Source organism: Macaca nemestrina, chromosome 2 (assembly GCF_043159975.1).
Source record: "Macaca nemestrina isolate mMacNem1 chromosome 2, mMacNem.hap1, whole genome shotgun sequence".
Taxonomy (NCBI): Eukaryota; Metazoa; Chordata; class Mammalia; order Primates; family Cercopithecidae; genus Macaca; species Macaca nemestrina.
In genome coordinates, this window is record NC_092126.1 from 78,086,169 (window position 1) to 78,114,095 (window position 27,927).

A 27,927-nucleotide genomic window follows, 5' to 3' on the forward strand; every position below is an offset into this window, starting at 1 on the left:
TTCCCGCTGGCTATCTCAGGCAGTCTGCTTTTATTCCCTTATCTGACCCCTCCCACATCCTGCTGATTGGTCCATTTTACAGAGAGCTGATTGGTCTATTTTACAGAGAGCGGATTGGTCCATTTTGACAGAGAGCTGATTGGTCTGTTTATAATCCTTGAGCTAGACGCAGAGTGCTAGAAGGACAAGTTCTCCAAGTCTGCACTAGGTTAGCTAGATACAGAGTACTGATTGGTGTATTTACAAACCTTGAGCTAGCCACAGAGTGATGATTGGTGTGTTTAGGATCCCTTAGCTAGACATAAAAGTTCTCCAAGTCCCCACTAGACTCAGGAGCCCAGCTGGCTTCACCTAGTGGATTCTGCACCAGAGCTGTAGGCGGAGCACCGGCCACCCCCAGCCACGCCTGCACTCCTCAGCCCTTGGACCCTTGATGGGACTGGGCGCCATGGAGCAGGAGGCGGCACCCCTCGGGGAGGCAGGGGCTGCTCGGGAGCCAACCACCGGGGCAGGCTCAGACATCATGGGCTGCAGGTCCCGAGCCCTGCCCCGCAGGGAGGCAGCTGAGGCCTGGTGAGAACTCGAACACAGTGCCAGCCCGCTGGCACCCTCTGCAGCTGCTGACCCTGGTGCTAAGCCCCTCACTGCCCTGGGCCAGCTGTGCCAGCCAGCCGCTCTGTGTGCGGGGCCGCTGAGCCCATGCCTGTGCCCACCAAAACTCACACTGGCCCACGAGCATGGCACGCAGTCCTTGTTCCCGGGGCCTCTCCCTATACACCTCCCTGCAAGCAGAGGGAGGAGGCTCCCACCTCGGCAAGCCCAGATAGGGGCTCCCACAGTGCTGGAGCAGGCTGAAGGGCTCCTTAAGCGCTGCCAGAGTGGACGCCGAGGCCGAGGAGGTGCCAAGAGCCAGGGTTGCTAGCACGTTGTCACCTTTCAATATCTAGCAGTTGTACATATGTTCTATGAACATCTGTTGTTTTCCTAATGATTAATCTTAAGTATATTTTTAAAGGATCTTTAATGGTGTTGAGCAGGTGTCTTCCTGTTGTTTTATATATCAGAGTATTCTACATCAAAAGGAGACTCAAGTGATTGAGAGAAACAGTGGAATCTGGAAAGAATGACACCTGAAACAAAGATGGTGGTGGAGAATTGAGAATCTAATAACCCATCTATCCTGCATGTGGTTGTTTTTTTCTCAGAATGAGGGAGAAATTATAAAGCAAATATCTTTGTTTACAGTAACCTCATAAGTAATATAAAAACTGGCTTGACTCTTATTATAACTGTATCTAGGGTACCATGAACTTTGAGTGACTGAGTGCTGATGACAGACACATACTATATCTAACTATAGACACTTTTTGACCAATAAACGATGGGGCATGCGGCAAGGCACAGTGGCTCACTCCTGTAATCCCAGCACTTTGGGAGGCCAAGGCAGGCAGATAACTTGAGGTCACGAGTTCGAGACCAGCATGGCCAGCATGGTGAAACCCTGTATCTACTAAAAATACAAAAATTAGCTGTGTGTGGTGGCGAACACCTGTAATCCCAGGTATTCAGAAGGCTGAGGCAGGATCAGGAGGATTGCTTGAATCTGGGAGGCGGAAGTTGCAGTGAGTTGAGATTGTGCCATTGCACTCCAGCCTGGGTGACAGAGGGAGACTCTGTCTCAAAAAAAAAAGAAAAAAAAAAAAGAAAAAGAAATGATAGGGCATGCTTTAACCGTCAGTATACAGACCTATAAATTCAATTTGTCCTATCCTGAGTGCAAATTTTCAATGCTTAATTAGCATAAATAATATACACTCCTTTGTTCTACAATTTAAAATGTCTTGACTTCTTTCCTTTAGTAAACTACTCAGTGAATTTATTCAATGGCATATATTCCCTTGCCAAGCATGCTAATAAATGCAGCTCTGTAATTTTTTTAATTGCAAAAATAAGATAGTTTGTCTACAGAAAGTACAACCATTTCTCTTCTGGAATTGAATAATTTTCCTACTAATATGTTAATATTTCTGGGTCCAGGCAAGGGTTGCCCTGTCCCCAGTGGTACACAACCTAACTTTAGACTTCTATGCATCCAGGTTTTTAAAATTTTTGAATTACAGGAAAGGTTATTCACATATGTACATGTTTGTGGATAGTTGAGAAAAGAGGTGGTGAGGGAGAGCAAGAGTCGAATGAAGAATATAATTTGAAGACATTACATAAATAATTACATTATTTTACATTTTGTTTCTTGGTAGCAGCATTCTGTTTCTATTATAAAGTGTTTTAAAGTGACTGAGCCTCTCATTTTAAGATTCTTTCTTGCCTTTATATAAAAAACAAAGAGACCAATGATTTTCTGTGCTTATTTTAATATCTCATATTGACATTAAATTCATATTTTAATTAGGAAACATAATATTGTAAACTATGGTGTACAGTGTTTCAAAATTTAATTCATTTAAAAAAGATACCTTTTTACAAGTGGTAATGAAAATACATGTGACTAAAAGCAGACCACTGATAATTTTGGGTGGAAAAAGCTTAAATTTATTAAGGAAAGAAATAAATTGAAGCAGGACATTGTTTTAATATGCATATAATTAATTGTACAACTGTATATTGTGAAATTTAATTAAACACGTTCTAGCCATTTGGATTTTGAAATGCTAGGTAAAATACTAAGTTAAAGATGTGAGGAATCGATATTATCCTTCCGGCATTTTTGTTTCAGCTATATAATAGCTTTCTTAGTAGGTGTGTAAGAAAGCTCCTGATATTTTTGCCTTGATCTAAAGGAAAATAAATGTTCTATAAAGGGTAAATCTATTAATTAGAGACCCACACAACTTTCTTTCTTGCTAGTGTAATCGTTAAATTGATTTTTCCAGTCCATCATGTAATTGCTCCAGCGATGGAATCCTGCTTTCCACTCCCATTCTGCTTCATCAATATTTCCTGTAAAACATAGAATAAGTTGTATTAATCTAAATTTTAATCTGTTTCATTAATTGAAAAACAATTTAGAATACAAAAGCCATTTTCTCTAACTACACTGTACAGCATTATTTTCTTTTTCCACTTATTCTTTATTATTAGCTCTCTGCCTGAGATTTTAATAAAATCTTTACAGATTATGTGAAAATGCAAACAATATATATAATTTATGTAAAGTGTAACATATAAAATGGAAAATGAGTTTATATATTGTATTATGCATAATTACATTACATATATTTTCTTTAGTTTTCAAGAAGATATGTAGATATTATGCTCTTCTCTTGACCCGTTTTAAAATAACATAAATTTAATTTAATGGTCTAATTTACATATAGAGTTATAAAACATAATTATTTCTGATGAAAATTATGTATGAATACAGTCATCCTTAGTATTTGTGGGGAGTTGGTTCTAGGACCTCTCAGGGATACCAAAATCCTCAAATACTCAAGTCCCTTATGTAAAATGGCATAATATTTTCATATAAGCTATGCACATCCCTAGATAATTTATACCTAATATAATGAAAGTGCTATGTAAATGTTTATTATATTATATTGTTTAGGGAATAATCATAAGAAAAAAACATCTGTATATGTTTAGTATAGATGCATTTATTTATCAAATGTTTTTGACTCATGGTTAGGTAAATCCATAGATGTGTAATCCATAAATACAAAGGGCATACTGTATTTATTAATGCATAAGGATAACTTTGTAATTGTCATTCCACATAGATTTTACCCTTATTATAATACATTATTTTATTATTATTTTTTGAGACAGAGTTTCACTCTTGCCACCCAGACTGGAGTGCAATGGCACCATCTCAGCTCACTGCAACCTCTGCCTCCTGGGTTCAAGAGATTCTCCCTCCTCAGACTCCTGAGTAGCTGGATTACAGATGCGTCTCCACCATGCTTGGCTAATTTTTGTATTTTTGGTAGAGATGGGGTTTCACCATGTTGGTTGGCCAGGCTGGTCTCGACCTCCTGACCCCAGGTGATCCGCCCGCCTCAGCCTCCCAAAGTGCTGGGAATACGGTCATGAGTCACCATCCCCGGTCAATACATTTTAATAGGAAACAATGTTTAGTCATTGTTTCAGCCACTTACTGTGAAAGCAGTTTATTAATTGCGTTGTAAAATAGAAAGATGAGTAAGATAATTTCTGTTTTCAAGTAGTTTGCGAAGTATATGCATGTGTTAGGAGAAAGGAGTTTGTAGGCAGGAATAGTGTGAGGTGGTGAACCACAAATGGTCTACATACTTCAAGAACTTTGAAATTCTGATTTATTTGGAAGTGTATTGTTAAAAAATACAGATTATGAACAGTAAAAACTATTAAATTACCATGTTTTAAGACACATATTTCTGTTCCTGATATAAAGGCATAATAAGCATTATATATAACTGTGGTTTTCTTACTTTTTAAACTTTTAGAATGCAAAGCTACCAAAAAATTTTAAGTAATTTCATGTATACTGAAAGTAGGGACTGGCAACTCTTCTAATACATACTTTTCAGTTAGAAATCTTTGAAATTAATTAAACTTTGTAAGATATTACTTTGGAGGAGAAAATGTAGTGACTCATTTTAAGCTAGTACAAAAATAAAAATACTTAAATATTTGTACAGACATTACAATATCCCTTGTAATTTAAGATATATTTAGGTTTGAAATGTTCATAATGCTTGGATATTGGAAAAATATTTGAAAGTTTACATAAAATGTTTCACTTTCATGTAAAATGGCTTTTAAAAAAGTCAATCACTATAATCACTTTTTTTGGTGTGTGAATAATAGAACTTCTATAAAGGGTCAAAAAAGATTACATGTGGAAGAAAGATGTTATGTATCACATCAAATCATCCACTTTTATGGTCTTTTAAAAAATAAATAAATGCTGTTTTCAATGTTACTTATATAAAATAAAAACTCTAAAGTCCAGAAAATCTTTTCTTGATAAATAAATTTTTGGTAATTTAAAATTTAGACCATGAATTTTAATCCTTATAGAAAGTGTCCTAGATCTGATTTTCTTTTCTTGTTCATGGAATAATACCAAATACACTGATTTATATAAATTTACATTTATTTCCTATGTGCCATAATCAAATGTCTATACAATTTAAATGCTTTTAAGTGCACAAATGCTCTATAAATCTAAATACTATTCTGCTTTAGAAATAGGGGGCATTGATTAAGACAATAAACTATGAAACATTTAATTATTTTCTAACAAAATCCAGAGAAAGCGAATATGCCATAAAAGTAAATACAATATTGAGTTTGAAATAAATCAAATTCAAAATTAAAAGTTTTCCTCTTTCATCTTCTTCTTTTTTAAGTCCTCCTCTCTTTCTTTTTTCTTCTTATTTCATATTGGCTTGTTTATTACTAAGATGACAAAATCTAGTCACAACTCAATTTTCATATTATTATCAACATCAGCAATATTCATGATTAAACACCATCTAACTTAAATGGTTGGAACATCATAATAAAAAAGTGAGGGCTGGCACATTATAAACAGAGATTAAACTTGATTAGCAAATTTTAACTTACTTAAAATTTGAGGGAATAAAGACCTTTATGGTCGACAATGTATTTGCTTTACAATTGATTAATTAAAACATAATTATATTGTAGAACGGTCATAATGCTCAAACAATGTAAGTTTCTTAGAATTGTAACCTCAACCAAAATGCAGGCTTCTAACTCAATGTACTTATTGTAAAGGAATCAATATATGTTTTGTATGAATTCAGAGATATAAAGGAAGAATAACGCTGCCACCGATGTTTCTTTTCATGCCTCATGGTGTCTGAAAGTCCATAAATGTAATGATAATAGCAACGTTGATTGTCATTCTCTAAGTATAAATATTTTTTATAAGAAAGGCAAAAATAATCAAATTCTGAATGAGAGAAGAAAAAGAAATGTGTAGAGAGAAAAAAAGTGGAGGCTTGATACTAAATTCACAGGTCAAATATTGATGTGATGTTTTCTTTAAAGAAGATAAAAATTAATTTTAGAAATAAAGAACCCTAACTTGTAGAAAGAGTTTTTTTTTATTATTTTCTCTTCTTTATAGTGGTAACATTTTGTGTTTTGGATACTGTGAACAAAATGGAAAGATTACCATAATATATTATGGTTTTAATTATATTTTATCAAGAAAAATGATGAATCAATTGATTGACCTTTCCAGATTCTTATGTAGAGAGTAAATATAAAGTCCTCTTTATGCATACTACAATGATCATACTATATAATAATATGTATAAAAAGTGTCTTAATTCATAATATCAACAATAGGTCACATAGTATTTATCCATTGACCTCAGCTGATGGCATTTAAATAATACATGTAAAATACAGTAATATAGAGGAGTGAAAATAAAAGAACAAGGGCAAATATATAGCAGAAATGTAAATAAAATAAACAAATCAGAGTTGGCAACATGTATAGCAGGTATGGTAACAATCAAGGCCAAAAAATAAATGCGTAAATAAGTATATATTAATAGGATTTTAAATCTTCAATATTGATAAAGCTTACAACTCTCATAATTATTTTTCAGAGAAATATCTTCATGATTGTAGAATTTCATGCATCTTTATTATTTCTTAAATAAAAATAGAGCAGAAATAATTAGGGACATTGAGGACCTTATTCATATAACTATGTAGTAAGAATATAGTTGATTTAAAGCATATGTAACCTTAGAGATAGATAGTTTACTTTTGTCAAAGAAAAAACAATGTGTTAAAAATAATGTGTTGTTACATTAATTATCACCCCCAATAGAACTTACTAAATTTGCATTTAATACATAAATATGTAAAATAGGAAACTGTATAATTTATTTTTTATAAAATAAATTTCATGTCAAGATGTCAAAAGATCAAATAGACATATCAGTTAAAAAGATTATCTAATACTTAAGACAGTTTGTGAATATTTATAACTTACACATATGTATAGAGATATTAAAAAACAAGTTTCTCCAAAGCAAATCTCTGTGTGCAAGGGCAAAGCAAATTTGCAAGTACAAATGTTTAAAAGAAAAAGTAAAAAATATACACACAGTTGACCTTGAACAACAGGAGTCTGAACTGCACAAATGCACTTATATGTGGATTTTCTTCCACCTCTGTCACTCCAGAGACAGCAAGACCAACACCTCCTTTCCCCTCCTCCTCCTCCTCCTCAGCCTACTCAATGTGAAGATGACAAGTATGAAAACTTTTATGATGATCAACTTCCACTCAATTTATCTTATGATTTTCATTTTCTTTACAACAGCTTACTTTATTATAATAATATAGCATATAATACAAATATTATTCATAATATATGGTAATCAAATGTTTATGTTATTGGTAAGGTCCAGTCAAGTAGGCTTAATTAGTCAACTTAATCAGCAGTTAAATTTTTGGGGATTCGAGAGTTACAGGCATATTTTCAACTGTGCAAGGGTTGGTGCCCCTAATCCCCAAGTTGTTTTCCAGAGTCAACTGTTTATGCAAACATAGATGATATTTCCAAATTTGCATTCAGAGGCAAATTTACTAGTAAGTCCTTTTCACTAAAACAAGAAAAAGCAATTTTAGATTAATTTTTAAAGCATAAATAAAATAAATATAAGAGAAGTGAATATATTCCTGATGCGAATGAACCAGCAAACAAAAGAAGCTATTTGGAAGAACGACCCTACCTCAGAAATGAAATTATCATGTTGATGCCATAATAGTCTTACATACTCTAAGAAGACAAAGGTAAAAAATAAAACTTGTGAATATAGTAAAAGCTTATACATTTATGAATCAATAACCAGAACATGTCAGTTTCCCATTTAAAATTACTAAATGGCTTTACTTAGGATATAATTTAAATTCCTAAGCATGATACACAAGACACTTCATCTCTGATTCCTGCTTATCCACTTTGCCTTCACATTGAGATTCAGTGCAGGTATCTTCTCTTCTTAAAAGCTTTTCATGGTCCTGGGCCCTGACTCCACTTCACTGTGAGTAAGCAGACCCTGTCATTTTCATCTGTGTAGCTCTAGCTGCTAGTGCAGTTCCTGGCTCACAGCAACAGTGTATAGGCTCTGTAAATGTTACCAAATTAGTTGACAAAAAAGATTTTTTAAAAGATAAATTATATTTCTAATAGGTATCTTGTTATACATCTGATAAGATGTCCTGAAAAACATTCAGAAACTAGTTAACTGTCAACTACCTAGGAAAGATGACCCATTTAAAACCACCACAGATGTCTACTTAGAATTTTTTTTTCTCTTTCCATTTTTTATATTTTCATGGATAATTGCTATTAGGAACACTTCACATTAGTTTTCATTAATAAATATTTTGCAAACCAGTCACCCTCCGAACCTGCAAAATGCTTGTGTTGGCTTTAAGAAAAATGTTAAGTGCTATTTTGGAGAGGGGATTATACCAGCATTACTCATACTCATTGTAATTTTGACAACATATTAATCTCGTACTATGGATGCGAGTACATTTTCCACTCTCTAGGAAAAGAAACTTCGAAAATTCTGCAAGGGAAATGGCCTTCGATAAAATTCAACATCCCCTCATGTTAAAAAGTCTCAACGAACTAGGTATTGATGGAACGTATCTCAAACTAATAAGATCTATTTATGACAAACTCATAGCCAATATCATATTAAATGGGCAAAAGCTGGAAACATTCCCTTTGAAAACCGGCACAAGACAAGAATGCCCTCTCTCACCACTCCTATTCACACAATATTGGAAGTTCTGGCCAGGGCAACCAGACAAGAGAAAGAAAGGGTATTCAAATAAAAAGAAAGGAAGTCAAGTTGTCTCTGTTTGTAGACAACATGATTCTATGTTTAGAAAACCCCATCATCTCAGCCTAAAACCTCCTGAAGCTGCTAAGCAAATTCAGCAAAGTCTTAGGATACAAAATCAATGTGCAGAAATCACAAGCATTCTTACATGCCAATAATAGACAAGCAGAGAGCCAAATCATGAATGAACTCCCATTCACAATTGCTACAAAGAGAATGAAATATGTAGGAACACAGCTAACAAAGGATGTGAAAGACCTCTTCAAGGAGAACTACAAACCACTACTCAAAGAACTAAAAGTACACAAATAAATGGAAAAAACATTTCATCCTCATGGATAGGAAGAGTCAATATCATGAAAATGGTCTTACTGCCCAAATTAATTTATAGATTCAATGCTACTCCTATTAAACTACCATTGAATTTCTTCACAGAATTAGAAAAATCTACTTTAAATTTAATATGGTACCAAAAAAGAGCCTGCATAGCCAAAACAATCTTAAATGAAAAGAACAAAGCTGTAGGTATCACGCTACATGACTTCAAACTATACAAGGCTACAATAACCAAAACAGCATGGTATTAGTACCAAAAGAGGCATATAGACCAATGACACAGAACAGAAACCTCAGAAATAACACCACATATCTACAACCATTTGTTCTTTGACAAACCTGAAAAAACAAGCAATAGAGAAAGGATTCCCTATCTAATAAATGGTGCTGAGAAAACTGGTTAGCCATATGCAGAAAACTGAAACTGAACCCCTTCCTTACACTTTATACAAAGATTAACTCAAGATGGATTAAAAACTTGATGGTAAAACCTCAAATAATAACAATTCTAGAAGAAAACCTAAGCAGTACCATTCAGGACAAAGGCATGGGCAAAGACTTCATGACAAAAATGCCAAAAGCAATTGCAGCCAAAGCCAAAATTGACAAATGTGGGTATAGTTAAACTGAAGAGCTTCTGCACAGCAAAATAAACTATCATCAGAGTGAATAGACAACCTACAGAATGAGAGAAAATTTTTGCAATCTATCCATCTGACAAAGGTCTAATATCCAGAATCTACAAGGAATTTAAACAAATTTATAAGAGAAAAGCAAAGAACCCCATCAAAATTGGGCAAATGATACGAACAGACACTTCTCAAAAGAAGACATTTATGCTGCCAAAAAACATACGAAAAAAGGCTTAACATCACTGATCATTAGAGAAATAAAAATCAAAACCACAATGAGATACCATCTCACACCAGTCAGAAAGGCAATTATTATAAAGTCAAGAAACAGTAGATACTGGTGAGGCTGTGGAGAAATAGGAATGCTTTTACACTATTGGTGGGAATGTAAATTAGTTCAACCATTGTGTAAGACAGTGTGGCAATTCCTCAAGGATCTAGAACCAGAAATACCATTTGACCCAGCAATCCCATTACTGGGTGTATACCCAAAGGAATATAAATTATCCAACTATAAACCATGCATGGCCAGGTGCAGTGGCTCACGCCTGTAAGCCCTGCACTTTGGGATGCCAAGGTAGGCAGATCACCTGAGGTCGGGAGTTCGAGATCAGCCTGACCAACATAGAGAAACCCCGTCTCTACTAAAAATACAAAATTAGCTTGGTGTGGTGGCATCTGCCTGCAATCCCAGTTACTCCAGAGGCTGAGGCAGGAAAATCGCTTGAACCCAGGAGATGGAGGTTGCAGTGAGCCGAGATCGCATCATTGTACTCCAGCCTAGGCAACAAGAGTGAAATTTTGTCTCAAATAAATAAATAAAGCCCACGCACATGTATGTTTATTGCAATACTATTTACAATAGTAAAGATATGAAACCAACCCAAAAACCTATCAATGACAGACTGGATAAAGAAAATGTGGTACATATATACCATGGAATACTATGCAGTCATAAAAAGGTATGAGATAATGTACTTTGCAGGGACATGGATGAAGCTGGAAGCCACCATCATCAGCAAACTAACACAACTAACACAGGAACAGAAAACCAAACACCGCCTGTTCTCACTCATAAGTGGGAGCTGAACAATGAGAACACATGGACACAGGGAGGGGAACAATACACACTGGGGCCAGTCGGGGATGAAGAGTGAGGAGAGGGAGAGCATTAGGACATACAGCTAATGGATGCGAGGCTTAAAACCTAGACGACGGGTTGATAGGCTCAACAAGCCGCCATGGCACACGTATACCTATGTAACAAAACTGCACGTTCTACACATGTATCCCAGAACTTAAAGTATATAAAAAAATAAAGAAAATTCTGCAAAAGACCAAATGGCTCAGTATGCATAAAACAGTTAAAAGCTGGCAGATTATAAATTTTTATGTGGTACGAAGAATAATAAAGTTTTTATTTTCTAAAAATAATTGCCTAATGGATGAGTGGTAAACACACACAGAAAATGTGAATTTGTATGATACAATGTGCATAACTAAATGTAGCTACTCATATTGTTGACCTGAGAATTCCTTGGAAAAAGGATAGTACTTTATACCTAGGCTAGTAGTTTTAGTATAAATTTTCAAAGCATATTAATAGGACATAAATCTAATAAGAAGTTAGAGGCTCTACATATAAGTATGAATACATTACATATATATATATTCACCTTGATACATATGACCTATTAATCTGTTATATTCTTATTCTTCAGTTTTCTATGCCCAATTTTAAATCAACAATAATATCCTTTTTAACCAACTCAGTAATATGAATGATTTCACTGCTTTAAAATTATTTCAAATGTCACCAAGTCTTGTGATTGTAAAACAGAGACAACTTGCTTTGTGTGTGTGGGTTTTGGGGCGATAGAAAAGATGGGAATCAGTTTTTTGTTTAATGTCTCACAGGGCAAAGAGAAGGGAAGAGTCATGGAAGGCAATTTGTGAAATAGTAAATTTATAAACATATTGGCATAATTTTTTTAGTTCACTTCTTTGTGATCTTTGTTTTGCATGTATTGTCTTATTTGAAAAAAAAAATTGTTTTCTCTCCTGTGAAAATAATACGTTTTTTTGTGTGTGTGGTGGTTGTGTTTTGTCTAGCCAAAAAGGACACTGAGTAAATTTTCACCAGAGCCAAGTCTATTTAATAAAGTCTAAGGAATTAGAAAATATTTTAGTCCATTCACACTGCCATAATAAAACATCATACACTGGGTAGCTTATGTACAACAGAAATTTATTTTTCACAGTTGAGGAGGCTTTCTAGCAGATTAGACTTCCATCTAAGATCAAGCAACAGTAGACTGGTGTCTGATGATGACCTGTTTTCTGGTTCATAGGTGGCAGTCTCATTGCTATGTTCTCACATGGAAGAATGGGGGAGTTCTCTCAGGATTTTTTTTTTTTTTTTTTTTTTTAGAGCATTAATCCCTTTGGAATGGGCTTTGTCTCCATGAACTCATGACCTCTCTAAGGATTTGCCTTCTAATACCAGCACCTTAGTGATTAGGATGTCAACATATGAATTTTAGGGGGACACAAACATTCAGACCCTAGCAGAAGAGAATGCAGAGGCGAATTAACCCATAATTGCTAGTGGACGTGAAGATAGAAGAGATTATACTGATATTTAATTATGTTTGCCATCATAATTAAGACACAACAACAACATTCTTCATGTATTTGAGTGTTCACTGAAAATCTCGTCTGTCTCCATCACATTATTATTTTTCTGTTTTTGATCAGTTATTAAACTTGTCACGGAATGCATACTTCTTTATGCAATAAATCTCAATCATTAATTGTTCTGTTGTAATTTTGAGTATGGGGTAAGATCATACAGTGAACCAGTATAAACTCAGGCTAGGCTTTGTGAAGACTTCATGTAATTTAAAGTGAAACAGTTAATTTAACTTGATTACTAAGTTATTTAAAGCCACTTGTTTATTTGTTTTGTTTTGCTTTTAATGAGGAATTTATAATTCAGGCATATTAAGACAATAAGCTAGTATCATTATTTTCTCAAAATCACCTTTGCACTCCCTCATCTTTGACTGACAGTCTTGCTGATTAGCAAATAGCAGTAAATGACTCTCAAAGTAACCAGTCCAAAGGGTATTTTGGCCCTTAAATTTACACGTGGTTTTTAGTGTTGGCAAGCACGATTTATTCAAAGGTCAAAGGAGGAATTACTGGATCTGTTTTTTCTTCATTGGGATAAAATGAAGGACTTTTGTTCTTTAAATAAATTTACCCTTCCACTTTTAGTGAAAAAAATATTATTATCCTTGACAATGGGTCATTTTTCTACTTCCTTTTCTTTTTTCAAATAGGTATGAGATTGTAATATTGAATAGTTATATTCTTGTGTAAATCTGAATTTGTAACATTTGAAATAAATATTGTGAATTTTATTTCTTGCAGGTGTATGCAATAACAGCATAGCCGTGTGCTGAAGTATGGTCTGAAAGTAAACGTTAGAATTTGTGTATTTAAGCACGTCTGAAGGATCATTTTATTTGAGAACATTTATTGCTCAAATGTAAACTACTGCTGAGGTGGTACTTACAAAGCTTATTGGGCTTCCATCTTGAGTAATGTAAACATTTTTCCTTTTAAGAAAGCCAGTTAGTAGTTATTCTTTGAAATTTTTCTTTACGTATAAAGTTGCTTTAAAAAAAATTACAAAAACTTTAGCCCAGGTCATCTGAATAACCCATTCTCAAAACATTAAAGATTAAAATATTTGAAGTTTTGTGACTTGAAAAATGTAAGGTATGGCAAGAACATGGGCCCTTAATCTTTTTAATCTGTCCAAACTATTTATTTATAAAACATAAATCCTTGTAACTTCAAACTGACTTTGTTCAAATGTAACATTTTTATTGCTAATGAATACATGTTACAATAATCCTATCATGCATTTACTTTAAAATTATAAAATATATCTAATATGAAAACCTTATTATAGGAGAATTAATTAGAAAAAATGGTATAATACAAAATTATATTTTCAAGACACACTGAACCCAACCTTATGCATGGTCCTAGACCACAGCTAGATAAATATTTCCATAGAGCTCAGTGTTACACAAGCTAGTAATTTGTTCAACATTGTATGGGAAATAGCGGCAGCTGGCCAAAAACTTTGGAGTTTGTTTATTTAATCTGCTTTCTGACAGGTAAGTACTTGGAAACAGAAATTTGTGAAGGATAGTTTTTAAAAATGCTGACATTCAAATTTTATTGTATCATCACATAAATTGCAATAGATCATATATGATTCAACCAGAATGGCTCAGCTTGGCTTATAATAAATAAGTCACTTAAAATAACCCACTATTTTTATCTCAAATTATAACCCTCTCATATAAAAATATTTTAAATAAAGATTAAGAATATGTAGTATGTGATACGATAAATCATAGTATCTCTTTGGGTCTCTTGGCAGATTAATGAGTTACCTCATCGTTATTTACACCCGGAGGACACAAGGACGGCACTGTTGCTCTGCCAAGAGAAGCAGAATCCCATCTCTAGTTATATATTATGTCACAGAACATTTGGTAATACGCAGAGCACTGGTGTATCAGAAACATTTCCTAAGCAGATGGAGTACATTATTATAATTTTGGTGAGTAATGTCTGATGATCCAAAGGCATATGAAACAATCAAATACAGCTCTGAGATGCCCATGTTTGCTGAAACTAGCCCCTAACTTATCTAAACAAGAAATGGAAAACATCTACTGTATTGTGATACCTAACGTATAGCCTGAAAATTACAGAGCATCATGATGAACAGAATAGCAAACTCTGAAGGACCTGACCAGCAATATGTCTGATGGCTGAAAATTACTTTTAGAAAGTACACTTAAGGAACCACATGGATTATAAACAACAGAAATTTTAAAAATTAGACAGTGAGTTGGATATATGTCATATTTGTCAGAGAAGATCAAACTAAGGTGACACATGTTTGATCACTCAAGTGGATTGAATATTTTCTTAATAATGAATATTGAGATAATAAATGAACAAATTTTGATAGTATTTCCTTACATATTTCTCATCAATCACTTCCTGAAGACTAGTTAACTAAATAACTATTTGTTTATAATATGTAATATTATATAATATTATATTTTGTAATGTGTGTGTGTGCTCTTAGATAAATATTTCCAAGTTCAGAATATTTAGAAATTTTTTATTGTGTTTTTAAATATGTAAACTTTGGAGTTTTTTTCTCCCTTTAAATCAAGGTTATATTATTTATTAAAACATTTGTTTTACCAATTTTTGCATACTTTTTTTTAGTTCTATACATTATGATTGATATATTTATTTCTTTGCTCATTAATTAATTCCATAAAGATTTTCTGAATAACAAGTAGGGTTCTATTTTAGTTTCCTTTTTCTACTTTATATTTCCACGGGGTGAAATTTATATTTTAGTTTTCTTTATTTAACTACTAAAGTACTGCTTATATAGTAAGAGTTCAAAACATATCTAAACTTGCTAGAAGAAAGTCTTAAAAATAATGTATTCATTAAATCAAGTTATTTTAAAGTCAGAGATACATACAGTAACTCCATCATCATGCCTTGGAGAGTATACTTCATCCCTTTTTTACATAAACCATCATATTTTAAATAACCAAACACTAAAACACACACACCTGTCATTTCCAAGACTTTTGGAAAAAATGATGTCCAGAATCGGCATTGCTGAGCACGTAGTTTAGTCAATATTCTTGATGACTCTGTATTCAAGGTTAGATATTTTTGTTCAGTGCTTTTGAAGACAGGCCATTTTGTGCTATTATTATGAGTCCCATTTGGATTCCTAAATAATAAAATAGAGACATTATAGTAAAATTGAAATCATTGTTAGATTAAAAAGAATATTGTTTTCTAACAGTGTTCACAAGAGCTTTAAAGAGTTTAAGACAGAAAAAATGTGGATATATATTGATGATATGAAACGTAAGTGAACTGGGCTTAGTGGTTTTAGAACTGAGAACCGCTATGTTATTTAAAATTGTAAGAATTAAAATTTAAAGTTGAATTTTTTATATGCATTTCTACTTAACATATTGGAAGAAAAAATTTTTTATTTCAATAAAATATATCTTCATTCACACTTAAACGTGCTCAAAGGGTGGTGCTACTTTTGTTTCATTCTCTTACCTTATCTTAGACCCAATCATTTCACAATAAGGAATCATATCACTTACACATCTTTTATATCTATTTCATTCTATATACTCTTATTAATACTGCCTGAGTTTAATACCAAGTTTAATTACAAATCTTATTATGTAATAATCTCATTACTCCAGGAAACTTCTTTCAGTCCCACATTTAAATTTGTCTAACATCTCCTAGATCTGTTTACTAATTAAAAATCTTTCAATAATTCTTCAGTGGTTTCATATTAAGGTTAATGAACATGGTACCACCCATATTTCCAAGTTTATTTTCAGATATTCTTTTTATAAACCCAACCAATAGGAATTAGGTAGAGTTCCCCAGTAAATCCCTCTTTTTTTCATTTATTCTCTTTGCTCCAGCTGTTACTTCTGCTTGGAATTCTTTTATTTTCCAATTTTATGTGTCTAAACTCATTCAAAACTTTTATATTATCTTTTCATGATATTTTCCATATTTATAGTTGTGATTTGAAAATGGATAATTGTCGACTTTTCTTTTCAATATCTATAGTGTTGAGCTCATTGATACCTTTATAGCACTCAATAATATATTAATGCCAAGGTCACACAAGTAGGAACTCAGAGTTTTTTTTTAAGTGGCTCTACACAGTCACTACATCTGTAGATTTCCTTATAACATATCTTTGTTATTAGTATGAGTTAGACACAGATCTAGGCCCTAGAAATATAAATATGAAACACAAAGTTTTCCTCAGGGAATTTATAAGCATGAAAAGAACTACAACATAAGACAACATAAGCCAAGCCTAAAAAACAGGCCACAAATTGTTCAGAAGAGGGAGCAGTAATTACATGCTTGAAAGGAAATTACCTTATGGAATGGGAATCTGACTGAAAGAGAGAAAATAAGGAACTGAACTAGAAAGGAAAGCTGGGAGAGCTAGAAAGAGGGATAGAATTAACATAGACATTAATGATTAATCTACTTCTTAGTTCAAATAATAATGAAAAAACTAGTTTTGTTGAATTCTAGGATAAAAGGAGATACCATTGAATTTATGTACTTAACATATTAGTGTTATCACATTAGGTCTAACAGCCCTGGAAAATTGTTTAGAATCGAATTTGTAGGCATTTACGACTCTTGAGGAACTTTTGACTAAATGGCTAGTGTGAGCATAATATTTTAGAAATATTGATCTCAAGGTGAGTATTTAGAATAATCAAGAAACTATAAAGTGTTCCAGCCTTCTCTAACATAAACTAAAGATTAAAGTGACAAAGATAAGTAATTCATTCCTTGCTCTTATTCAACCTTATGCAAAATCATATAAGAAAAACTTTAGTTGAACTTTTCTAAAAGTTCAACACAAAAAATCCTTCATCATTCAGATATCTTCTGTATATTATTAATAGATAGAAATTTTGGAGTAGTATGAGCAGATCTAAGTTTGTTTTGCTTTGTTTTGTTTAGCCAAAGTCTCTGACTCCAGTAGAATTTGGAAGGAGAAGTAAAAGTATGGTTATCAAGAGGCAGATTTTTGCCATCAAGAACTTATATTGAATACGCACCATATATTCATAATTTATCACAGATGCAGACATGTTCAACCATGAATTCAGGAGCTTTAGAGACAAATAGTTTCTTGATGTACTAGTTTATTTTATGGAGGAATGGGATATTTTAATAAGAATTATTAATAATCAGAGCTAGTCAAGCTAAACCAATATCATAGCAGGGTTGAAACCTCCTGCTTTAGGGTATTATTTGAGAGAGATCAAGAAGAAAATTTCTCCAGATCACAGATGGCACACTTGTCTAGGTAAATTATGTAGTCTTTTTTCTTTCTTTTAAAGCTGTAGAAACTAACAAGTACAGCTGCTGGAGGTTGGATATTAAACCAGGAGAACCGATGGTCTGATTCAGTACAGCAATTCTTATGTTCCTAAATTGCCCACTTTTCTTCTAATTCTGCTCCAATTTACTTATGGCACCATTTTAACTGCACATTCATTTCTGTCCTCTGTGAATGGCGACTTAAACAGAGCTGACTTGTACTTGAGTTCAAGAGCAAAGCACTGCCGGTGTTCATTTAACAAACTTTATCCTATGAAATAACTCATGACATACCAAATTGTAATTTAGAGATAATAAAATTCCTTTGCCTGTAGATGTGGATACAGTTTTCAAAAGATTGAAATAGCTATTGAAGTGATGAAGTATTTTATTCTATAATTTGAAGAAATCTCCATGACTTACAAAGTAACAAGAGAGACAATTCTTTCTGTCTGTATCAATTAAACACTTTGTGAAATACAACATATTTCCACTATACACAATTCCAAAGCATTATATTTTTAAATCTCAAAGTCATAAGATCAATTTAAACATCTTGACTTTGCTGTTTCTCAAAGAAGTTTTTGTTCTCTTCACAAAATAAAGACTTCAAAATAGTAATAATTAAAATTTTCCATGAAGTTGTATATGCTCTATTTTTATCAGTATCAGGTTCTTTTTCTACTTTGTAGTATACCAAAATGCTCTATAGATCACCCCTTAGAATTTTCTTCGTATGTAGTTTTGAAAGGTTTTAAGACCCAGCTAATTTAACAACAAAAAAAGCAGAGAGTATCTTTCTTTAACATCTGTGTTACAGAAAATTACTTGCTTGCCATTGATATTTGAGCACACAGTTGATAACTCATTTTATGAACAGATTAAAGGAAAAGACATCGATTGATTCAGGATGCCCTGATATGAAGAAAAATTTTGCATCTAGCTTCAAAAATAAAGTTTTCTTGGAATTATAGAATCCTAGGATTGCCTACCCACGCCTAAAATGAGAATTAAAACTATCCTTAGGAATTCAGAGACAGTTATTTCTAAGTAAGCTATAGTAGTTTTTGAGAGAATGTATTTTAATTAGCTTTAAAATCTAGTAAAATGAAGCTATAGTTAATGGTTATATATTAAAAGTCTAGATGAAATCTTTCACTGCCATAAGAGGTTTGAAGAAAATATATTGAAAAAGTTTTAAAACGTTAAAATATTTATAAATTCCATTCCATGTCACTTAAATGAAATTCTATTTTAATATAAGGAATAGAAGGGCTATAAGAAGACCTAAATTTAGAAAACATATTCATTCATTCGTTCAAACAATATTTATAAAGTGTGTACTAGGTCAGGTATTATTTGAGTGATAAGAGATTCAACAAATACAAAATAGAAATTCGTTTATCTTGCCATTTTTATTTGATGAGAAAGACAAGAAATAAGATCAATAAAGAAATGATGTAATATGTCAGATGATACCAAGTGCTAGTGATAATAAAATGAGGAATGGGGATAAATAGAAATGGCAGGTGAGTAAGTATCAGTGTTTGTGTGGCAGGGGGATGGTGAGGGAGTCCGTAATAAAACATCTGATTGTCGTTTATCTCTTGTTCTTGCAATGTAATCTCTAAACACTTGGAATATTGTGTTATACATGATAGCTTATGCTAACATGATGCCTTATGGTGAGTATATAATAACTGAGGCTCATGAAATGACTCAGGGTGGGGATGGCCACACTGATCATCTTAGGGTAGGAACTAGCCCTGCCAGAAATACCGTCCATGTTATTAGAGGGATGAGACTTTTAGCTATGTGATATCATCCCGACCTCCACAGAGGGGAAGGAGCTGAAGAGTGATTTTAACCATGCGAGCAATGATTCAATCCATCTTGCCTATACATAATAATAAAATCCCAATAAAAACTAGAGATGCAAAGCTCAGGTGAGCTTCTTAGATTGGCAATACTCCATAGATACATAAGCACAATAGATGTCGTGAAGATAATAGATCTCTGAGAACAGAGAAGTTCTGCATTTGGAACATTCTAAGTCCAAGATGCTCTACGTGTCTCATCCTCAGCTAGTTCTAATTTATATATTTTTGTTATAAGAAAACTGTAATTGTAATTACAGGGCTTTCCTGAGTTCTATGAATAGCTCTTGTGAGTTATAAAATCTGATGGAGTCCAAAGGGACTCCATATTTGTAAACAGCTAGTCTGAAGTGAAGGTAGCCATGCGGACCCTAAACTTCTGACTGGTGAGAGAAATCTTGGACCAATTTCGCAGACTGGAAGATTAAACTTGACTTTCTGTAGCTCTGGGTAAGGAAGCTTTGTAATATTTAATAGAAAATGAAGTGAAGAGGAGAAAAGGGATGAGTCAAACCGTTGTTTGGGGAAATAGTATTTCAGCAGAAGGGATGGAAAACAATGATCATGAGAAAAATGTTTGCTTAGAGTTTTCCAAGGAAAGCAGGGGGGACAGTGTGACTAGAATAGAGGCAGGAAGGGAATGAGTGTAGGAGGTGAAGTTGGAGAGGGGACAGTAAGGTCACATTACTTAGTGCCATGTGTGTCTTCAAAAGTATTTTGTGTCTACTCAGAGTAAGAGAGGGAGGAATTGGAGGGTTTGCACAAAGAAAGAACAAGATTGACCGGGCATGGTGGCTCACGCCTGTAATCTTAGCACTTTGGAAGGCCGAGGTGGGTAGGTCACGAGGTCAGGAGTTCAACACCACCCTGACCAACATAGTGAAACCACGTTTTTAATGAAAATACAAAAATTAGCCAGGGACAGTGGTGGGCCCCTATAATCCCAGCTACTCAGGAGGCTGAGGCAGGAGAATGGCTTGAACCCATGAGGTGGAGGTTGCAGTGAGCCAAGATCAGGCCATGGCACTGCAGACTGGGTGACAGAGCAAGACTCCATCTTGGGGGGTGGGGAAAAAAAGGAAACTATAAGATCTCATTTACATTGTTTAAAAAATCATCTGTCTGTAGTGTTGGGAATAAACTACAGATGGTTCAAGAAGACCAATTAGGAGGCTACTAAAATAGTTTATGTGAGAGTTGATGGTTACTTGAACTAGAGTAGTAGTGGCAGAAATTGAAAGAATTAGATCTCACATATATTTTGTAGGTAGAGTTGTTACTAGGCCGATAGATTAAAGAGGAAAGGAGCAGGCAAGGTTGACTTCAAAGATTCTGGCCTGAGAAACTGGAAGAATGAATGTAGTTGACATTGCTGAGATAGGAAAGACTGCAAGAAGAGCATGTTTGGAATGCAATATCAAGAGTTCATGGCTGGGCATGGTGGCTCATACCTGTAATCCCAGCACTTTGGGAGGCCAAGGCAGGCAGATCACTTGAGGTCAGGAGTTCAAGACCAGCGTGGCCCACATAGTGAAACCCTGTCTCTACTAAAAATACAAAAATTAGCCGAGCATGGTGGCACATGCCTGTGATCCCAGCTACTTGGGAGGCTGAGGCAGGAGAATGGCTTGAACCTGGGAGACGGAGGTTGCAGTGAGCTGAGATCTCACCACTGCACTCCAGCCTGGGTGACAGAGCAAGACACTGTCTCAAAAAATAAATAAAGTAAAATAAAATAAAATAAAATAAAGAGTTCACATGTTAAGTTCACGTGTTAAATTTTACATCCAAATGGAGATGGTAAGTAGGCAGTTGGAAATTTGCTGTTACTCCTGATTTTATTGATAGAATCTCTGCATTTCAATTAGATCCACAAGTTTTTATTTAACTTGTATTTTTTATTGGAATGACCTTGTCTAGAATGTGACACACATTCCATGATTAAAAATGAAAAAATAACAGAAGTTAGAATAGCTTTGTACTGAATAGGAGATTAGACAATATTATTTCAAGGTAACTTCAAATTCATTTAAAGGGCATAATATTACTTTTGACCAAAAAAGAAAAAAAAAAAAAACTTAAGTCACAGAAATTTTCTTTTAGGAAAAATTACCCAGAAAACAGTTAACTGAAACAATTTAAGAATAAAAAAATCTTTGATCATAAAATACTTCTGATCATATGCTAATGAAATAAAATGCTTCCATGAGAAATATTTGAGGACTGAAATGAGACATCATAAAGCTTCCAAATAATAGAAAACATGAATGTGATATTTTTACTTAGTAATGATTAGTAAAATAATTGGGAGAAAAAAATTATTGAAAAACAACATTCCATTATGTGAGGAAGGTAGCAAGCATATCTTTATTGTTACCTCTCTAATATTAATATAGATTTGAAATTATTTTGGTCAAAGGTTTTCACCAATTAAGATTCTGAAATGGATTACTAATATAAAATAGATTATTTTGTATGTATCACCATTTTAATGGTTACAAATTCAGTGTTCTTAGATGCTCACTTTGAAAAATTCATTACACATGATATAGGCTCAATTCTGTATGTATGTGTATTGCAATAAAAACTGATTTAAAATGTTTGTTGTGCTGACATCTTCCTCCAAAAAGTAGTATCATTGCTGTCTGAGCACCTTAAAGTGGCATATTTGGTTGTTTTATCTTACTTTTCCTATAAACAATGTCTTTTATTGATTTTCAAATACTTATTCACATTCTGGAGGTTGTGTCTTTTCTCTGTTGATTGTTTCCTTTGCGGTGAAGACTTTTTTAGTTTAATACCGTCCCATTTGTCTAAATTTGATTTTGTTACCTGTGCTTTTACAGTCTTAGCCATAACATCTTTGCCTACATCAGTGTCCTATAGTGTTTTCCTTATGTTTTCTTCTGGTAATTTTATGGCTTTAGGTCTTAAGTTCTTAAATGTAATGTTCTCCCAGTTACATTAACAATGTTACTCAATTTACAAATTTCAATACAGCTATAATATTTAAAAACACACATAATGCAATATAACAATTCATAGGATATACAATGCCTATATTTCCCCAAAGCATAGCTCCTTGTCCTATTCTCGTCCTACCATCTCTTCAGACAGACCTTCCTCGGGAACCAAATTGAAGTAGTCAGTGTTTATCACCTCATATTGTTCTATGTACTTTAGCTGTCCTTTTTCCTTTTTCTCATGAGAGGCTAAGAAGTCTCATTCAAACTATCATTTGATTGTTTTGTTGACAACCTGAAATTGTGCCTGACTCATAGTGTGCAGATGGGTACAATAAGTAAGAAACATCACAACTGATGTGTGGTTACCTCTTCATCCTTCACAGTAAATGTTCATGTTTAAAAACTACTACCACATGGGAAATAGTTCACAGATGACAATTTCTATACTTTCAAGAAAAACAGTACTCCAAACCAAATAATGTGAAACTCTGCTTCCAATAAACTATTTGTTGTGGCAATCAGACACCCTGGGATAACTTTTCATTTTCTCACATGCAAACTATTTTTTACCATGTGCACTCCTGTAATCCCAGCACTTTGGGAGGCCAAGGCGGGTGGATCGCCTGAGGTAAAGAGTTTGAGACTAGCCTTACCAATATGGTGAGACCCCATCTCTACTAAAATTACAAAAAATTAGCCAGGCATGGCGGTGTGCACCTGTAGCCCCAGCTACTCTGGAGGCTTAGGCAGGAGAATTGCTTGAACCTGGGAGGCGGAAGTTGCAGTGAGCCGAGATTGTGCCGTTGCACTCCAGCCTGGGCGACAGAGTGACACACCATCTCAAAAAAAACCAAAAAAACAAAAAAACAGATTTATTAAATTAAATTAATTATAATATTTATTAACTATATACCCAAATAAAATGAGTTTAATATCCATTGAATTTTATTAGAGCAAGTTAGTATTAACTCACGAATGCATTACGAGTAATTTAATCATGCTGGTTCCATTTTAATCCACAAAGCAATGTCCTGGGTAATTTGTTAGTTTTATAAAACCTTGTATTTCATGGTTTTCTACAAGCTTCTAAGACAAATCTTTAAAGATAAAAGAAAAATGTATTTTTTCTTTGGATACTTACACATATACGCAAGCTATCATAGTCTGCTTGGGATGATATAACAGAATACCATAAATTGGATAGCTTACAGACAACAGAAATTGATGTCTCATATTCTGGAAGCTGGGAAGTTCAAAATCAAGGCACTGGGAAATTTGGTGTCTGATGAGAGAGCTTACTTCTTGGTTCATAGACAGCAGTCTTTTTGCTGTGTCCTCACATAGAAGGGAGAAGGGAGCTATTTTAGATCTGTGATATAAGAGCACTAATCTCACTCATGAGGACTCTGCCCTCACCACTAATCACCTTCCCAAGGCCTCACCTCCTAATGACAGGTGACAACGTGCTAGCAGCCCTCGCTCTCGGCACCTCCTCAGCCTCGGCGACCACTCTGGCAGCGCTTGAGGAGCTCTTCAGCCCTAGACGGCACCGTGGAAGCCCCTCTCTGGGCTGGCTGAGTCCAGAGCCACCTCCCTCTGCTTGTGGGGAGGTGTGGCGAGAGAGGCGCAGGTGGGAACCGGGGCTGCGGGCTGCACTCGCGGGCCAGTGCGAGTTCCCACGGGCAGGCGCGGGCTCGGGGGCACAGCACACGGAGCGGCCAGCTGGCTCCACCAGCCCAGGGCAGTGAGGGGCTCAGTACCCGGGCCAGCAACTGCAGAGGTTGCACCGGGTCCCCCAGCAGTGCCGGCCTGCCAGCGCCGCACTCAAATTCTCGCCCGGCCTTAGCTGCTTTCTGGCGGGACAGGGCTCGGGACCTGCAGCCCGCCATGTCTGAGCTCCTTCTCTGCGGTGCCCCGTGGCAGCTGGTCCCATCCACAGCCCAAGGGCTGAGGAGTGCAGGGGCGGCTCGGGACTGGCGGGCAGCTCTGCCGGCAGCCCCTGTGCAGGATCCACTGGGTGAAGTCAGCGGGGTTCCTGAACTGGATGGGGACTTGGAGAATGTTTATATCTAGGTGGAGGATCGTATGTGCACCAATCAGCACTCTGTATCTAGCTAACCTAGTGGAGACTTGGAGGACTAGCACTCTGTGACTCTGTCTAGCTCAAGGATTGTAAATGCACTAATCAGCACTCTGTGTCTAGCTCAGGGTTTGTGAATGCACCAGTCAGCACTCTGTGTCTGGCTCAGGGTTTGTGAGTACACTGGTTGGTGCTCTGTATCTAGCTAACTAGCACTCTGTGACTCTGTGTCTAGCTCAAGGATTGTAAACACACCAATCAGCATGCTGTCAAAATGGACCAATCAGCTCTTTGTAAAATAGACCAATCAGCAGGATGTGGGTGGGGCCAGATAAGCAAATAAAAGCAGGCTGCCCCAGTCAGTCAGTGGCAATCTACTCCGGTCCCCTTTTGCAGCGTAGAAGCTTTATTCTTTGGCTCTTTGCAATAAACTTTGCTGCTGCTGTTTCTTTGGGTCCACGCTGCCTTTATGAGCTGTAACACTCACTGCCAAGGTCTGCAGCTACACTCCTGAAGCCAGCGAGACCGCAAACCCACTGGGAGAAACTAACAACTCCAGAGGATGCTGCCTTTAAGAGCTCTAACACTTACAATGAAGGTCTACAGCAGCTTCACTTCTGATAGTGAGACCACGAACCCACCAGAAGGAAGAAGCTCCAGATACATCTGAACGTCTGAAGGAACAAACTGCGGACACACTGTTTTTAAGAACTGTAACATCGCGAGGGTCCGCGGCTTCATTCTTGAAGTCAGTGAGACCAAGAACCTACCAGTTCCGCACACAGTATTACCTAATACCATCACATTGGGAGTTAGGATTTCAACATACGAGTTTTGGAGGCACACAGGTTTTCAGCCTATAGAGCAGACAAACGGGTGTGTGCGTCTATGTGTTTGTCTATGTATTCTGTAACTCGAATATTAGAAATACCCAAAATTACTGAACAAATATCATTTATATAAATTTTTATTTTATAAGATACAAATGAAACACTGCTAACAATGCCAAATTATATAAATTAAAAACTTATATTTTGAGCTTCAGAAAAAATCAATCTTACCTATTTATTCATGCCCAGTGCCTACAATAAACCTAGGAAAATATACATTGAAAAAATGCTTTTTGCAATGAGAAGTGAGTAGCTTTCAGAACTTTGGATGTATGTTGGATCAATTCACTATCAGTTCTAAAACAAAAACTTCACTTTATTAAAAAAGAGAAATTCACCTTTTCTCATGTGTTAAGTTAAAGTAAAATGTCTTGTAAATATTAATTTTCTAAAACTCACATTGACTAAAAACTCACACTGATTCTTCAGGTGCCATGAGATAGCAAAACGTTTGACTTCAACTTCCTTCCTTTGCTAATGAGGCGTCATTTTATAGATGAATTTCTCTTGAGCCTGTTCACAAACTAAAATCTAACTCAAGAGTTTTCAAGGCCCACTTACATTCTCCATCTTGACTTACTATGGTTTGTTAAGAAGGTCTTTATAACTGTATTCTTTTTGTTTTCTGGAAGATGTAATAAAGGCAGAAAAAAAATAGTTACTAAAGCAATGTGAACTGTATTATAATGCAGCTATGGATAGAGACTATAAGAGGATTATTTACAATTTAGATTATATTTAATGCAAATATCTAAATCTTCACTTTTATTAGTTGCTTCCTCCCATCTCCAGATATTTCTATTGCTAACAGTAGAAATGAGAAAAGTGATTACTGAAAAACAATTCCCTAGATTCATTATAGTTTGTTCAGTTTTTTTTTCTTTGTTAAATAATAAGGTTTGTTATTTTTAGGCAGGAATCAAGGTACCCAGAGGGACAGGATTATAATAACATACCTTAGAAATTTGCAAAAATTCAGAAATTAACTAAGGAAGATTTCTCGTATTTAAATATACTGTGCTATAAGAGTCCATGGCCAAGCGGCTTATTAAACTTTTACTGTTTCATCATTCCTAACTTGTGGATTGGAATACATTCTCAGCTTCACGGAGAATTTGGATATAGGTTTTTATGAGAAAAAAGAAGGGAAGAGAAAGGGAGAGGAGAGGAGGAGAGAATAACCCTACAGGAAATATATAATCTGTATGATCCTGTACACAAATTTGATCAAAGGCAAAACATTTCAATGTGCTAAACTTTCTAGGAAATAAAAAAGAAGACTTATTTTTATTCAGCTCTAATAAAGAGGAACAAATTACACTTCAGTTAAATACTAGGAAGATGACATATCAGCTGCACATAATTTTCAAACTTTAAGAAAAATTAACAGCTGTAGTTCACGCAAGAATATGGGATGAGGCTTCATCGCTAGAAATAAGCAAAGACCAATTAAGATATAATATAGCTTGAAATGTGTTATCAAAGTGGATGCCTCGTAAGAAAGAAAGAAACATTTTGTTTTAAGGGGAAATAAAAACATATACACAAAAATGCAAAACTGAACCCTGCATATAAGGTGAGACTTCTTGAGTGATTTCTGGTATCAGGAGTCCTGCCTTACTCTAATCATTTGTTTTATTACTAGGTCCTAATGAAGAGTCTTGTTCATGTTGTCAATCAGTGTTGTTAAGCTCTGTTCTGCTCAGGAAATAAAAAGGAGTAAAAAAAAAAGCCTTAAGCACACAGAAATATGTTTCTCTTTTTAATCCAAATCAAAATCTTCATGTAGATTTGATTTTAATCCAAATCAAAATTTTCACCGTTGCTGAGATGTACTGTGTTTTTTTAATCCTAAATTTCTAACTGGGAATCAAGTGCCCACTTAAAGCACATTTTTATATATTATGAGAACATTTTAAAATTAATAAGTATTTAAAAGAGGCTTGTGTACTTAACCCACTCTCCTAAATACTTCACTAAAGTAGTTGGATAGAGTCATGAAAATAAATTGATTCTCAGTGCACAGTTCTCTTCTAGTAATTTCTTTGTATTGCACATCTTCAGTTATTCATCAGCTGAAAGGTCAAAGAGTCGCCAGACAAAAGATCTCTAAGATCTTTAGTACACTGTTGGTATGATGGATGAACAAACCTTTCATGGTCTGGAAGATCATTCTGTCTTCTTTCCTCTGCATTGTTTGGATATAAAGGTTTGCATAATTAGCTGGTGAGTTAAAGAGGGATACTAAGCAATGTTTAGCCGCCTCCAACTCCAG

At 34.8% G+C, this 27,927-nt stretch overlaps 1 protein-coding gene across 2 annotated transcripts in view; it reads right to left on the reverse strand.

Moving 5' to 3' along the window:
- Positions 1-2,351: 2,351 nt before the first annotated feature.
- The window catches only part of LOC105466320 (butyrylcholinesterase), a 68,949-nt gene continuing 43,373 nt past the window's right edge, over positions 2,352-27,927 (reverse strand). Inside the window, exons 3-4 of one of the 2 annotated variants that reach the window (XM_011715303.2) lie at positions 15,508-15,674; positions 2,352-2,958 (exon numbers count right to left, since the gene is read on the reverse strand). In XM_011715303.2, coding sequence (XP_011713605.1) covers positions 2,834-2,958; positions 15,508-15,674 — 292 coding nt within the window. In that variant the 3' untranslated portion in view covers positions 2,352-2,833. The remainder of the gene's footprint in view (positions 2,959-15,507; positions 15,675-27,927) is intronic. The other variant, XM_011715308.2, reaches the window with a different exon arrangement.